This window comes from Dermacentor silvarum, chromosome 11 (genome assembly GCF_013339745.2).
Source record: "Dermacentor silvarum isolate Dsil-2018 chromosome 11, BIME_Dsil_1.4, whole genome shotgun sequence".
NCBI classification, from domain to species: domain Eukaryota; kingdom Metazoa; phylum Arthropoda; class Arachnida; order Ixodida; family Ixodidae; genus Dermacentor; species Dermacentor silvarum.
Genome location: NC_051164.1, coordinates 111,056,013 through 111,072,575, shown reverse-complemented (window position 1 = coordinate 111,072,575; position 16,563 = coordinate 111,056,013). Strand labels below are relative to the sequence as shown.

Sequence of the window (16,563 nt, the reverse complement as noted above, 5' to 3'; positions counted from 1 at the left end):
TTTGGATTGCCAAGCAAGCATTTCTGTGGCTGAACCCAATAATCGAGGCTCCAAAAGATAGATTTTTTGCACTTAAGCCTCAGTTTTTTTTTTTTTTGCGCATTATGATGGTGATCATAACTATGGCACATCCCCGAATCATCGAATGTCACGGGTCCGAAAGGCAGCTGGAATCTGGGGATCCTCCTTTGTTTTCATATATATTTATTATTGGTCATTCATACTGACTGTTCAAGAAAAAGAACTGTCTTCTCTACTTCCTTTCATTTACTTACTGTGATTTGTTCATTACTATATATCTTTAAAACTGATCCCTCTAATACGTTTAAGTCCTCTCGGCTCTTGGTTGGACGCCTATCCCCTCGACTCCAGAGTGGATAGGCGTCGCTGCCTTTAACATTATCATCATCATTTTGGAATCCGGGGGTCAATTGTCGGGACACCGTCAGATTGCGCTTCAGTGTCAAATCTTGTCAGCTCTGTTGGCTTGACAGGGACGCTGCGGTCTCTCTTACGGGCTCAAAACGCCAACATGGCGGAACTTGACAATGTCCACAAAAGCACCCCTGCTTGGATGTGTATACGGACCACTCGTCGCTGCAGGTGGCGCTGTGGACGCTGTCACGGTTGGTAAACACGCATCGGCCAGTGCGCAACGCTGCGTGGCGCTGGCGTGTCATGCGGCCTGCGAGGACGGCAGCTGCCCTGCTGGGCTGGGCCGTCCTCTCGCTGGTCGTTGCGGCGGCCAACAGCGCGGAGGGCGGCGCGGCCCGGCCTCCGCAGCCACTGGTGCTCACCCGGGAAGGCCGTGTGCTCGGGGTGCGCACCTCGTTCGAGGGTCGGCCGCTGCACGCCTTCTACGGCGTGCCGTACGCCCGACCGCCCTTGGGACGCCTGCGGTTCCTGCCCCCGGTGCCCGTCACATCGTGGCGCCACGTGTGGAGCGCACGCCGCTTCAAGGGGCCCTGCATGCAACGCCTCGATGAGGTCCACTACCCGGTGCACTTGAAGATGCTGCAGAACGCCTCCGAGGACTGCCTCTACCTCAACGTGTGGACGGCAGTCCCTGACCAACAAAAGGTGCTTCGGTCGGGGATGCCACATGTAGTATAGTAACTTAATGAGATCTTGTCGGAGAAGAATATATTGATTGCTTGTTTAGTCTTCTCCTTAAAAGCTAATGCCGTGGCTTATAGCTAGAGTCTTTCCTCATTCGGGTTGCTCTGCATATCGAAAAAGGAAGTGCTGCTAATCTTCGTCTATGTACGCGTCATATCTCCAGAACCTTATAACCCGTATACAATCACCTGTGCTTCGCCTATTGTTTTCGCTGTGACCAATGATCCTTCTGTTGAGGAGCTAAAGTGTTGCGTTTATTTAACGAAGACTTGTGGACAACTTATTCTTCACAGTTTTCGGCGTGTGGCCTTCTATTCCATCATGAGCATCACCAGTCGAGCATAGATGCTTACCCCGTCATCATCTTTATTTTGTCACAGTTCAGGAGAGAAAGTCGTGCTGTATTGTACACCGACCACATTTACGTCCTGCAGTGGGCATAAATAGGCTGATGGTGATGGTGATAGTGGTGGTGGATCGGTCACTGAGCAGCTTGAGATGCAAACGTAGCTGCATGTATTTTCACATTAAAAACATGATGTGTCATGCTATAGTGCGAGTTTAACTATGGCATAGAAATAAAAGTTGGTTGCGCAAGAAGGCCTTTTTGATGCAGGACTCGCCGTACTCGCCGGGACTCGCCACAGGTCAGCTCACAGTGCTCAATCGTGCCACAGGTCTTGCTCTCGCTCGGTGTGAAAAAACAAAAACAAAATAAAGTGCTACTACAAGGTCGAGAAAAGTGTAACTCCCTTTACGACCATTCACATCCAATGACGACGTTCATTCTCCAGAGGAGACAGCCAAACACACTTTTCTGTTTCGGTTGCTCAAGATTACCTCATCGCCCCTTTTCACACGAGCATGTACCTAATGCCCGTGTTTGGTTTCTTCAGTGGAATAAATGAATTACTGTAAATATTTCCTACATTACGATTGCCATGTTTTAAAGGGTAGCTACATTTGAACACTCTAGATGATACTACTAATTACAGTCTTCTCGGGCTCATCCAGCCATGGTTGCGGGGTTGCCGACGCCCAACGTAGATGGATGTACGTTAAACTTCGGTGTAACCCCCATTGCTAATTTTTGTTTGTTCCCTGTTTAAGGGGCGTGTTTGAGGTTGAAGTTTTGATTCTCAGTTTGACAGGAAAGTGTACGCTTTTGTCATGACCGGCTAGATGGCGTGACGCAATGTAAGATCGGCGGGAACTGCGGCATTCTACGACAGCTAGGTCCCAGAGTTGCTGGCGCCGCCATATAATCACGCGGAATCTGATTTGACTTGTCGTGAAGGTCACGTCTGGCACTGTCCTGAAGCCCGTGGTGGTCATCCTACACGGCGGAGTGTTCAGCTTCGGCAACACCGGTTCCCTCCTTTACGATGGCTCGGCACTGGCAGCGCTGGGCAACGTGACCGTGGTGTCGATGAACTTCCGACTCGGGGTGTTCGGTTTTCTGGACGCCATGAACAGACAGGCACCCGGCAACGTGGGTCTTCTGGACCAACGCATGGCTCTCCTATGGGTGCGCCGCAACATTCAGGCCTTCGGTGGCGATCCCGAAAAGGTAAGCCGGGCAACGGTGGAGGCTTGGTGCAAACCGCGCTTCTTTCTCTCACGTTCCCGCCATCCACACCTCCGCTGTGTCGAGCCTTGGCCAAAGCTTGTACTGTTTCGTAAGCTGTTTCCCCATTATTTGGCAGCCCACAAAGATAAACAACCGATATTTAGACGAAGTAATCTTGGTCGATTTCCCCACTCGCTGTGCTGTGGAAAAATTCACTGTACTTTGCCTGACACATGGCTCATGTCTTTCTCACCGATCTTTTCAAGTTTTACTATACATTTCAATATGCTGAAATTATTTTTCGTCACACGAAAGTGTCGTGCCGTTAGACGTACGGCTGTTAGGAGGCTATTGTCTGATATCGGCGCCTGTCGTTAACCGTAACGTCTGCTTTAGATACTCTGGACGGCTTTTCTGCGGCTTAAGAGGAGGCGCACGCTCTAACATGTGTGAAAAATCGCAATGCTGGCTGAATATTGTGTATGTATGTTGGCAATTATCAGTGATGCATAGACCATAAGCCGCGTTTTGTGGTGATATATTAACGATGGAATTTTTTTTCCTCTTTATCGATAGTCACCTGTGGTAGCCGACAAAGTTTGCAGTGTTTATAATTCTTTCAAGCTCAGTTCTATTATTATTCATCTGTTATCTTTTGTTCGTCCTCCTCATGGCATGTCTCACGATTTGGTGGTCTTTAAACGAAAGAGTGAGCCAAGTGAGTGGCCAGGCAGCTAGGGCAGATGCATGGGTGGGCGAGTGAGTGAGTGAGAGGGAGTTAGTGAGTCAGTTTGTTAAAGAGTTATTGAATGTGTGGATTTCTCATTGAGTGAACCAGTGAGTGACCGAGCTAGTCAATCAGTGAACACACCTACGTTGCCCTTTTCATACCGTTTGCTTTCGTTAATAATTTTCCGGGCTTATCAGAAAACGTCTCTAACGCTTAGGACATACCATTGATTCTTCTTTGACGAGTTGCGCTTCTTGCAATTGCCTTGAAGTATATATATATATATATATATATATATATATATATATATATATATATATATATATATACGGCGTGGACAATTCTACATCCTGTGTGTTTGGTTCGGGCTTCGGTGACTTGAATCCTGGGAATATTTTTTAAAAATTATGATCTTGAGTGCAGTTGTGATAGTGGCTGCTCGTGTATTATGGCGAATGCATGATGAATGTTCCCGGAGTATTTACCTACCTTGTGATCACTAGCGCTCATCGTGTCTTGGATCCTCAAGTGTGTACTGTTTGCATTAGATGCAGCGTGAATACACACGAAGTCTAACGTGATTGCCTGCCCCAGCTTAGCTACATAGAAACAAAGACCAGGACACGTAGTCGTATTGCTTGTCTGAGCGTGTACGACGCTGACAGTCGTGAACGTACTGGCTGATAAACCACTGGCGGCTACCTGTACCTGTCGAATACGTTTTCACTTGGCGCAAGTTTGAAAAACGCACTACTGAAAATGTCTGTATTAATGCCTGGCAGGTGACTCTCCTGGGCCTCAGTTCGGGCGCCGCGTCGGGCGGGCTTCATATGACGTCGCCCCAAAGCCGGGGCCTCTTCCACGCCGCCATCTTGGAAGGAGGCGGGCCCCTGTGCGATGCGTTCGTCGAGCCGTCCCGCCGTAGCCTGGAGCGCGCTAACCACCTGGCTGGATTGCTTAGCTGCTCGCGAATGGGCGCAGAGCTCGGGAACCTGCCCGGACAGGCGAGCTCAGCTTCTGTTTTGAGGCTTATACATGGTACAGTAAAACTTGGGGAAAAAGAAAAAGAACGGGGTTGGCAGTGTGGAGAATTAGAACTTGTGTTCGTCGCTTTCTTCACCGTTTCTTGTTGTCGGCCGGTACTGCTATGGATTCCTTTTTTTCAAGTTAGCGAAGTAGCTTCCACTTTGAATCTTGGTAACCACATTATACGTGGTGGTTCATCTAAAACCCTCTTAAACGTGCATTATCCTGGGCGGATAACTCTAAATGGTATTTTCACTCTGGTATAGTTCCGTAGCATGATCGGGCGGCGGGCATTTGTGGACGCCCGTCCACAAATGCGCTCGTCAATGCGCTCCGCAGCAGTGCTTCGAGTAAAATGTGTGGAGCTTATTCCAACTAATTTGGCAGTACGGCGTTCGAACATGGGAGCTAAGAATGTGCAGTTCAGAATTACTGCAAAAAAAAAAAGGGTTGGGGGTGGGGGGTGGCCACTTTTGTCGTTGAATTCAGAGCCGCAGACCATCACACACAAACCACGACACGAACGTCTAGTATGGATATCGAAGTTTTTATTTCAGCGTACCTGCAGATCCGTTCATATGCATGGGTTCGGCTGCGATCCCGATGATTACTTCTGCGCGGAAAACGGTATATTTCGTCATACAAGTTATCTACAAATAAAAAAAATTATTTTCTCGTGCATAAAGTGAATGTACTATATAGAATATGCGTTTATATACATTTCTGATACATTACAGCACTTCGGTGCACTGTGTTAGCATTTTAAGAGAGACCAACAACGCGCATTACCACTTTTTCTGTTTGTTTCATACTTATGCTCCTCTGTGTTCGGGCCCAGTGCGCCCCTGGAATTTAGAACCAGCTGCGCCAGTAAGCGCTGTCGCCGTTCACTTGTATAGTGACGATATCCCAGGACATGATGAGCGTATGGCATAGGAATCGCGGCGTTGGGAAATACCCCGTGTGACTGACCGCCACCACTGCGCGCTCTCAGGTGCTGGCCTGCCTGCGCAGCCGTCCAGCCGAAGACCTGTTGTGGGCGCAAGAGCGCGTCGCGTCCAGCTCCCTGAGCTCGTTCGTGGCAACGTACGGGAACTCGTTCCTTCCCAAATCTCCGTGGAAGTCCAAGTACCTGCCGGTGCCGCTGCTCATCGGGACGTCGAGCAACGAGGGCAGCCCTTTCGTTGCACGCCGATGCTTCGAGCAGCCGCCCAGGTGCGACACCCGTATACTCGCGGTCCTTGCGTTCCGGCATATGGAGCCTGGTGAACTTTATGTACGCGCTCTGCTTAGCTAAGCACGTACAGTGTTCTGAAGATTGGCCGCGACCGCCGCAGCGCATTTGCTGTACAACGCTGTTAACCGCAGGTCGATATTGAGCGTACAATCAAAAGCCGGGACATGAGGCCTAAGTTCTTGACTTTCCTGGAAATTCTCCTGGAAACAGGAACAGTTTAAACAACTTTGAAGCTGCTATAGCAATAGTTGTATCGGGAAGCGTTGCGCGTACAAATGGACAAACACAGGAAAAAAGACGTGAACGGATAGAGCGCTCTATCCGTTCACGTCTTTTTTCCTGTGTTTGTCCGTTTGTACGCGCAACGCTTCCCGATACAGCTATGCACCAACTCGCCCAGCAAGAAACTCTTCTAAACTACCTATATAGCAATAGTGTCGGTGCAACATGCTATGGACTGGCGCGAGACATCCTGAGAGCCGTCTTATTGCAGTTCATTGTATCCTGGTTCGTCCATTGTAATTTGCCATTACTTTGCTGCATGGATGCTCTGTGGGCTTCTGAGAAAAAAAAAAAGAACGAAAAGAAAAAAAAGAAACGTATACGCTAAATAAAAAAGATTAGCGGCAGGGGAAGAGGGCACTTGGACTGGCCGTATGTGCAGGACTATAGCAGCAGGTGATCTGGTAAAGTTAACAAAACATCGTTGGGAACCTTTTTTTATTTATTTTAATTTTTATTCAGTATACGCGGGTGCGAGCTCCTTTCGAGGTTGCCATCTTTGGAGGATTGGAAGACGTACTTGGAAGGGGTGCCTCTGCCTTGTGTAATTTAACATATAAGTACGTAACGGAAGCACAGTCAAGGACGAAATGATCGCGGTTCGTTCAGGATGAAAGTGGCTGGTTTGGGAAGGACGAGAGTCTCTAAAAAGCTAGCCAAGGTGATACAAATAAAAGCTTAGATGTGCTGTAGAAGCAACGTACGCCAGCCACACAAATGCAGCAAATATTCGAGGTTTTATTTCGTCTGCTCAGCGGCAACCGCTCTGCCTTAGTTTCAAAACACAATCCAACTTTCTTGAATGGGACACTTGACATAGCATTTGCCTAGGAATAGGTTTCGTGTTGCATTGAATAGTAAGAAATGACATTGATAATGCAGTGCATAGTATGTCGATACACAGTCACAGAGCTCTCTATGCGGAGTGGTGAGATTGCTTTCAGTTTTCATTTACAAAATATCGCAGGTGAACCTACAGTTTCGTCAAATTAACCAGAAGATCACAATATGCAGCACCTAGAGATGTGGGCAGAATGGCTTGCGTGTCTTGTGGCAAAACTGATTCGATGGAGGGATTGGTACCAGGAAACAGGTTGTTGCCGAATCTTTTTTGCATTTAACGACCCCCAAGATTTGTACAGCTTGGCGAGTAGTGCACGAAGTCACTGGGGGCCATTGTTTCTAACGCCTACACTCGAAGAGTGCTGCAAGATTGTGGCTGGCGCACAGGCTGAACAACCGGAGCGAGGCACTGAAGATGGTGGGTGGCCTCCTCGAGACTTACAAGATCCCACTGCCCTCCGGTCGGCCACCCATGGAACCTTACCTGGAGGTAGCCAGCAGCAAACGGAGAGCCCCGCAGCCGGAGGAGGACCTCAGGCGCCTGGTCGCCGACGTTTTCGGTGACGCCGCGCTTCACTGTCCCTGCAGGTGCTCACCTCCTTCACTCGTAGAGATTCTAGAGAATTCATGTAGTAATTGGTCGGTTATTGATGCGATTAGCATTCACAGTGGTGGTCTTGTGGTAGAGCGTCCGCCTGAGCTGCGAAAAGTCGAAGGTTGCATTCCCACCGCCGCCGGGAACCCACTGGTTATTTCAAAATGGGCACACGCGTACCCCGGCCTGGCGCTTGGATTTTTTCGGGAATGATACGCTTGGGCAAGGAGCCTGCGCCCTTAAAATTCCGTCTAAACCTTCGTGAGCACAGAAAAAAACGGAGTCTGGTGGTACCATGCTGCCAACTTCCCATCAGGTGGGTGTCCTTGAAAGCATCTGGAACTCCCATAGTTTCCGAGCACAGGGCCGGGAGCGTGCTTGTACCTATTTAGCAAGGTACCCGCCGGCAGCATTCGTCTGAACCCCACAGCAGCGGCAAATGCTGGACTATTTCTGCAAAGCTGTGGTGGGACAAGCGGTGCCCGGAGTCCTTCTCTCAATTTGGGGCCCCCTTTCGAGATGAGAACCCATCTAAACAACCGAGCGCCGGGTCGTGGTACATCTCTACTCATTAGTAAGCCGGCGCCTCTGGCAGAGGCCCCGGAGCCCTCCAGTGCGCTCTTTCTAATAGACCATGTACTGCTTTAGGACATTTGATCCAATCAATCAATCAATCAATCAATCAATCAATCAATCAATCAATCAATCAGTTTACATTTCCATAATGTGCTTCCATTTCGCGAACTTACCAGCGTTAAACTGGTAAATGATTTGTGTTTTGCCCATATATGAGTGCACTAGAAAGTGACCTTCAGGGAAAATTCGCATAAAACTTGTTCGATGTATGTAAAGCATTTCAAGGTATAGCATAAATAGCTTCAAATACATGCGAATGCATAGGAACGCCAAGTGTCACGAAACCAGAAACGATGTGGTCAGCAGTCCTGACACGTGCTCTTGAAGTCCTGTAGCGCATACGCTGCGGTGACTTTTCAAGCAGGTCGCTCAAGCTCCAATTGACGACACAATAAATTTCCTTAAAGGGCGAGGCATGGGCGCGCTTGAACGCAAGACCATGAGAAATGTTTTGGTTCAAGCACTTACGTTGACTGGAGGTATCTGGGCTCACCGAAAGCAAGACGCGCGTCTGTTTAACTCGTTCATAAACCGACCTCTCTATTGCGTTGAATCCCCGGCGGAATGGTCTTGGTAACTCAGTACATTAGTGTGAAGCGGCCGCACCGAATCCTGGTCATTGCATTCTCTCTATGGGGGGCGCACAGACGCCACAATATTTTCGAAAAGGCGTTCATAAATTGTCCGAATCGATTTCGGCGTGCCAACGGCCGGAAGCCAAATGCGGATAACTTGCGTGACACTTGACACTATCTGGGCGCTGTTCGAGTTCGGAATGCCGACAGGACCTGTTGTGCCTCGCCGCATTTCTTCTGGTAGAACCACTGTGCCGGTTGTACCGAGTTTAACTTGTCGACGTCAAACGCGGCGAGCGCAGCAGATGATTCGAACTTGTAGACAGTTTTAGAGTACCGTTTGTCGCCCTACGTACGTTAAACGTAAACACCTTTGCGGGACGCAGTGGCGCAATGAGGGGGGGGGGGGGGAATTCGGGTGTTGTAACCCCCCCCCCCCCCTGAGGCCGAGTTAATCCCCCCCCCCCCCCCCCGTGTCCAGCCCCACCAGTCCAACGTGTACCTTCAGCGCTCTGCTCATATTGTCATTACAATTCAGGTGGTGGCTTGAGGTCGAATTTTCCTGATTAACAAAAACACTTCATCACTGTCTTGTAGCTATTCATTCACGCTTAAATTACTTTGAGTAAAACGCTGAAGAAATACACATCGTCATCATCCTTGGTGTCATTATTAAAATTATTAGGCATTTTATTTGCTGTTTTATTGCTCTGGCTAAAACAAGGTGCTTGCTTGATTGCTCCCCCCCCCCCCCAAAAAAAAAAAAGAAAAAAAATTATCCCTCTCAAATAGTATACCTCTGAAATACTTCCGATATTTTTCAACTCGCAAAGCGCCATCACCGGCGTCACACTTTTTCCATATGTGGCAACGTTTTTAGATTATTTAATCTAAAAACGTTGATATGTGGTCACGCAGCTAACGTAAGTTTGACTTGGGCTGTCGATGCCAAGCTCGCCGAACATGCTTGAGTAGTGCATGCTAGATAGTGCAAAAGTGCTTCGACTGGGGCTGCTTGGTATGGTGTGATGACGGTGGATTGATGCACTGCAGAGTTGAACACACGGACACTGGCAAAGAAACAAGAAAGGAACACGGACCTAGATCGTCGCACCACCAATCTGCGTGTTTTTCTCCGATGCAACGTCACCACGTCAAGCGCGCGTTTGTCGAGGTGTTCCTTACGAGTTGTTTCTTCTCACGGCGCAGGCTTTTCGCGGAGTGGCATGCCAAGGGTGGCCAGCCTGTGTTCGTGTACAAATTCTGCTACGCGACCTCGTCACTGTACGTGCCCGAGTGGATGGGCGTTCCGCACAGCTCCACCTTCTGGTACATGAGCGGGGTGCCACTGCGGATGCCCGAGCGATTCCACGAGGTCGACAGGACGCTCAGCCGAGAGATGGTGCGCGTCGTCGCGCACTTTGCCGCGCAAAGGCAAGTAAGCCTTTGGTTGTCGCTTCAGGAAAGGGACCCGTTTGGCTGCTGGCCTTACTCGTAAACTGAGGCTGTGTTCCAGTACTTGCCGTAGACAGCTAAACAGACAGCAAAGCGGACAGCGGCCACCTTAAGTCTCATTTCAATTCTGACGAAGCCGGCAAAGAAGACAACTCCGGGAAGTCGGCATTGAACTCAATAACGATGTACAGTCTGTTTCACACTTAGGGGAAATCTCGGAGCGCATTGCATCGCGATGCGGCGAGCGCTGGAGTTAGGTGCCGGAAGCAGCTCGCGCAGGCGCAGACGCGCGAGGCGCGTTATCTTGCGTCGAGCTGTCGACGCGGTTCAAGATAACGCGCCTCGAGCGTCTGCGCCTGCGCGAGCTGCTTCCGGCACCCGACTCCAGCGCTCGCTGCATCGCGATGCAATGCGCTCTGAGATTTCCCCTAAGTGTGAAACAGACTGTACCCTACTTTGATGGCGGAAAGATGACTAAAGATGGAGGCTGAGTAGCCTGCCTGAAAGCTCGGCGGAAAGTTCGCCTGCACACGTAAAAACGTCGACAAGATTGACTTTTTTTGCAAATAAGGTAACCCACGTTACCTTTTTCTTGGGTTCGCAGGCGCGAAGTATTAAAATATAGCCTTGATCGTTTTCCTTACCCCTTTTGTCGACGCAGGTTAGCGTCAAGTCGAAGTCGGGTTCCAAATGCATTCCAATAATTCGGGTGAAGGCAGACTGCTTTCAGTGCTGACCACAAGTAAAACACCCTGAGAGGATACGGTTTATCTATCTGGTTGCTTGTATCACGGTTCTCTTGTCGAAAAAAAGAAAACGAAAAAAAAAAAAAAAACGTGAGCAACCACTAATGGTGCAATGCTGGAGTAAACAGCGGAGCTGGTGATCACCTTGCTTTTCTTCCAGGTTTTACTATAGGCTTGGTTAAGTTTTGCTAGGAAATGCTAAGTGCTGCTCTGCCAACAACCGCGCTCGTCGCTCGTCCGCACCGTCTCTTATCTCCACACGGCTCTGACCTTTATGCGCCGTGCATTCGCCGCTCAGTTTCCGTTGAAGCGATAGACCGCACGTACCTTCGCCCGCTGCGGCGTATGCTTGCTGCCAGCGTTTTGACAGTCGTCTGCAGTCATTCAGTGTGATCTATTCGTGTTTGTTTGTGCGCGCTCACACCACGCTTGTTCATTCAGTTAGTAATAGTCGGGCCACATTTTCCAACGCGCGCTACACATGTAATGCTGCCCGGATCGGCAGTGCAGCGCTACAGGTGTGTAACTTCGCACGCGCTGCCTACGGGAAGCGCTTCTCATCAACACCACCGTTTCACACGCGCCTTCTCGTGGTCATCGAGTCTCTCTTCATGTCGGTCTACTTACGCCGCAGCACACCTGCTTACTTAATCAGCTCATGTTTACTACAATTCATATTGCTACCAAAGCCGTTCACCTTAATTCGTATGACATTGCTGTGTTGCTATCGCATTCATTGCTTCGCCCTTAGGGCGAAACTGTGTCTTTTTTCTCTCTCTCTCTCTCTCGCTCTCATTTTCTCTTTCTATCTCCCGAGCATAGCACTAGCTCGCCGCTCGAAATGCTCTCCTTCCCTCTCCTTAACTTCCCCTGTCAAGGCTAAAGTCCCTAGATTTTCTGCTCTTTGAAAGCAAATATATATATATATATATATATATATATATATATATATATATAGAGAGAGAGAGAGAGAGAGACTTTTAGTCAAGGCAACATGTGCTCGGCACGGAGAGGAGGCGAAGCAACACCGCTCCGCGAGGTGGTTGCTAGGCAACGCGCGGTGACGTCATCGTTCAGCAATGTTTTTTGTTAACGCGTTACGGACTGACGGTCGGCTTAAACAGCTCCGCTGCTAAAACAATGCCTGCATGGGATTAACGTGGCATTTATAGGGGTCTTGACCCCGGCCGCTTACGGCACAGTGGTTTTATTGCCGGCAATTGATGCGCTATCGTGATGTGTGGTTTGAACTGTGAATGCGTAGTGAAACATGCTGGAATCTCAAATATATTATTTCTCATATGTTTACCTTGCTAACGCAGCACATAAAATATTTTCAGGTAACGAAATCATCAGACTGCTCTAGTGAATTCGGGAAACCAGAAGGTTGAGCATAATTTTGTCTGTAAAACCGCCACACGAAGGTTTGGTGACCTAAATTTGGCGTTGCAACGTTGCTGGGGCGATATGTTGACAGTGCTGAGAACGATGCACTCTGATGGATAGAACATGCAAAATGTTTTGCCTCTTTCTTTATCAGTGCCTTGCCTCAAGGTAATGTGTGCGAATAACAATTGCCTGCTACTTTTGAAGTTTATTGTGAGTTGAGCCTTAGCCACAGCTTGCCGCTGTTGCCGTAGTACGATTGCCACGTACGATGTTTTGTGACTGAGGACTGATATCAGCAATGCTTAATGTTACAAGTTTCTAATAAGAACATTTACACCTCTGGTCTATGTAACGTAGTAGTGCCTAATAGTAAATATACTCAACCGAGTACTTAGAATGCAAGAACTGCGTCATTGCACCCTAAATGTCTCGAACGAGAAAATGCGTCTTCAGAATATATTATTATTTAGGTTCTTGATCGAGTTGAATAGCAAGTGGCGATAAATATTTCGCGAATATAAATTATACGGAAACATCGTAATCACGCTGATTAATTTTGTCAGAAGCATGTCTGCTTTAAAGACGTGCTTGCGTTTGGAAACGCAGGAGCGGCATTTTGTGTTGGGCCATATATGGGTCAGTATCCTGTTGTGATGCGCATAACAACCCTGTGGTACCCTGGTTCGTTGCTGTGAAAACAATAACGAAAGTGTGCCGAGATTGTGGAAGCGTGTCCTGTCACGTCGTGGTGTCGTCATAAACCCGCTTTCGCGGAGGTGCACGTGACATGAGATTTCGTTGCTTCTAGACGTCTCCTTTGACCGCCTTTTAACGCGTTCAAGCGCGACGTCGTAAAAGAACACGTCTCCTGTGCATCTTCATTCGTGACACGCAGTTAGCCTTGTTGATATCGTTATAGTTATCGTGCTTCTGCGTTTGCTGTGCGTACGATATTCTTATGACCATGCATCGTTGCGGGAGGTAGGACTTACTTTAGTCAGTAATCGCAGCGCACGTACCGCACCCAGTACTAATCTACCCAGCTTTTTCCCCGGCGTATGCAGTTCCCATAAGAGTTGACAAGCACGTTCTATTTTCGCGCCCCAGTTCTTTGCTATTTGCTGCACCGTCTTATGATAAATACTGGTGTTATCAGTTGAGTTGCTGCACGCGCTGATATAGCTGTCTGGCCAGCCACATGACACTCTATTACTAACCTTTGCTAATTGCTATTAACAGAACGTGAGCCTCTTGCTAGAACTTCCCTGTAGAGTCCGGGAAGTCTCCCTGCTCTGCTTATTCTCTACAAAGCAAGCAGGTGACGTTGCGCATTTAACATGCAAAGTGAAACGTGAATAGCTTTGAAATTCTTAGAGCACAAATATATGCGAATTTGGTACAAAATCACTACTGTGCGGACCTGAAAGATCAATCTGCGCGAGCTAATCCATGCGTGAATTCGTCGTTCCTGCGTCAATAACGGTACAAAGAGAGACGTATACATAGGCTCCAGCCAGATCTGTTTGAAGGAAACTTAGTGATTTTAACAAAACATGAAAACAATCTTTTTTTCAACCGTAAATATTAAACACAACTTCAGGTATTATTGCTCTGTATTAAGGACTTCATGTCTAGCGGTGCTGAGAAGGCTCCTACAAATTGAGCACCCCCCTGAAAGCCGGCAACCTATAAACGTCAGCTCGTCGTAGTTTGTACAACGAAAAAAAAAAAGAAATTAAAAAGAAAGGAAACGTTTTAAGGGCGACAGATGCATCAAACGGCGAATCTGACGCTCTTCTTCGTTCTATAGCTTGGTTGGAATTATTCAGGTAAACTTCGAAGTCAGTGCCTGTGTATCTTTCTGTCGTATTTTTAGCGTCGTTAGGACGTTTTCGAGACGTCGAATCTCGCTGCACTTCTTTTTAGCGCGTTCCCGATCTCCTCGGTATACTCGTAGCTTACACAGAGCTGCTCGGCTGTTGTGACGTACACGGTGGAAATAGAGCGCCCATAGGCAGAGTCGTGCGCGTGCACGCTCGCGCGCGCAGCGAGAGCTGCTTCCGCCGGTAATGAGTGCGGCTGCTCGCGCGGCGCTGAACCCGAAAGGGTCCCCCGCTGAGAGCGAACCGCTTACGACGACGACAACGATTCTTCCTGCGCGATTTTTCGCGCGCCTAGCGCGCGCCTCGACGCTCCCGTCTCCGCTTAACGCGCGCGGTTTAATGGTCTGCTGGCTCGGCGAGTATCGTTTCGCTTCCAGCTGGCGCCGTGGGAGATGCTGCCGTGCGCGCGTTCGAGCGTCGCTATGATTGTGGAGTGCTTCGCAGCCGTCACGTCGACAACTGCGACGTACGGCGCTTGCCAGGGACGCGAGGCCGTGGTCGGAAGCGTGTGGACACGACATCATTAGGGGCGCGACAGCGCTGAACCTGACGCAAGTTGATGAAATCGCTTGTTAAAGAAAAAAGATAAAAGGAGAACGGCTCGTGCGCGATAAGCAAGGGCACACGCATGAAAAGGTTTACGAGATAGGGATGTTATCAAACGCATTTTAACATATCATTAAAAAAGAAAAGCACAGATGCACCTGAGAATTCTCAACGAACCTGTGACAGCGAGCCAGTTGAACCGCGCAACGTGCTTAAAGCGATAAGATCAGTCACAATGTAATCGTTGTGACGAGGAACTAACGTCTCACTGATGCGCGTGTTTTCAGCTTTGTTCGAAACAACATATTCAGCTTGTTAAGGTGTACGCTAAACGCGCCTGTTTTATGTGAGGATGGCAGTAAGGTCACTTGTTGAACGCAGCTGGAATACGGATGTAGCATTCGGCGGCTGTTTGACTTGGGTGACTGCGACTACCGTGTCAGGCGCACGTACTGCACGCACTTTGTACCTGGTGTGTCCAAAAAGGAGGCAGAGTGTAAATCTAGGGGCACAGGAAGCATTTAAGAAGGGAGGAGATGAATACTTAATTAAGGAGGAGGCTATGCGGGTTACGTGTCTCAAATCTTTGGCTGAGTGTCTCGGCCACGGCCACACAACCACGCGCTTTGATAGTGCCGAATAGCAGAGATGAGACTGCTGCCAAATATGGCTGCAAGAAAACCAGTAATTAGCCAGCACACATACCAAACAGCTATACACATGATGGATGATGGTGCTGGTGTCACCAAGGTCTAGCTAAAAGTGTACCAGTATGTGAACACGGCATCGAACATGTACATGTACGTTGAACAATTTGCCTAAAGTACGCGCTGCTCGTTACGCGTAGCATTTTAATACATGATGATGCCCATGATGCTGATTGATGTTTCTTGGCAGAGATTATCTTGTACAACGACTCCTCGCTAGCGCTCACACCCTGCGCTAAAATTCTCGGGTGGCTACATTTGGTCGTCGTGGCTCGCTCAGGGTTCCGGGGGCCTTCATGGGCCAGCCGTGGGCGCCGATGTCCAGCGGCTCCTCGCTGGCCATGCACCTGCATCCGCACCAGGCCGGCGTACGAAAGGACGAACGCTCATCGTACTGCCAGTACTGGAATTCCCGGGATCTCTGAGCGTCTGCCCCTGCACTTTGCGCTACTACCACGCGGGGCACGGTCCGTTCGAGCATTGGCAAGCTTCAAGAAGCCTCCAAAACCCCGTGACCACGAGAACGCCGCTACACCTAGAGCTGTGACCCCGAGATACGAAGGCCGTGTGCAGATGACAAACTGTAACGTCAGACGCACGCTATACCCTTCCCCCGGAAACTTTGTTTCTGAGATGGTGGTGTGGGAAGAAATAGAGGGGTGCAGGATTTAAGGACACCTGCGTGCGTGGGTGCCTGTGTGTCGGTAAATTGGGTGTCACGAAGCGAACTTAGCATGCGGATCTCAGCTTACTGGTTGCTTAGAATTCGAGAAAATAGTGAGGATACCGCGAATTTCAAAATGTGCTTTCATAAACATTTACATATAGTGGTGTACTTAATTTTGATATTGAGTAGCAAATATTTTTTATGCCTATTTGCCGAACGTTGCCTAGTTTAGTACGTTATTTTCTGACACCGAGTTTTGAATAGCCTTAATAATTCCTTACAAATATTCCGGTATTATGTTCCATATTTTTGACATTGAACTGGACACTGAATATACCGCACTCGGCGGACCGCTGCCGCGTGCAGCGAAGTCTGCTTTATTTAATTATTGCCAGCATCTGATAATATCCGTTCGCAATTACTTCGGCAAAACTGAACTTGACCTTCACCTTGACAAACAGGACGCTTAGATTAGAACCCAAGGTTACGCGACCAGGGTTGGACTGGGAGAATTTAAATACTGCTTATAGCCAGGCTCTGCGTGTGAAAAAAAAAAT

The 16,563-nt window shown here is 48.7% G+C and overlaps 1 protein-coding gene across 1 annotated transcript; it reads left to right on the top strand.

Moving 5' to 3' along the window:
• The first annotated feature begins 494 nt into the window (after nt 1–494).
• LOC119432834 (acetylcholinesterase-like) lies at nt 495–15,764 on the top strand. The gene is made up of 7 exons (XM_049658408.1): nt 495–1,080; nt 2,417–2,689; nt 4,202–4,423; nt 5,440–5,660; nt 7,195–7,395; nt 9,823–10,047; nt 15,620–15,764. The coding sequence occupies exons 1-7, from the start codon at nt 679–681 to the stop codon at nt 15,762–15,764; spliced, it is 1,689 nt and encodes a 562-aa protein (XP_049514365.1). The 5' UTR covers nt 495–678.
• Nucleotides 15,765–16,563: the final 799 nt, after the last annotated feature.

Excerpts from the sequence above, each read along its gene's own strand:
- LOC119432834 (XM_049658408.1), top strand. The coding sequence starts at position 679 with ATGCGGCCTGCGAGGACGGCAGCTGCCCTGCTGGGCTGGGCCGTCCTC. Across the intron at positions 1,081-2,416 it reads CAGTCCCTGACCAACAAAAG|GTCACGTCTGGCACTGTCCT; the intron begins GTGCTTCGGTCG and ends CTTGTCGTGAAG. Across the intron at positions 5,661-7,194 it reads TGCTTCGAGCAGCCGCCCAG|GCTGAACAACCGGAGCGAGG; the intron begins GTGCGACACCCG and ends GCTGGCGCACAG.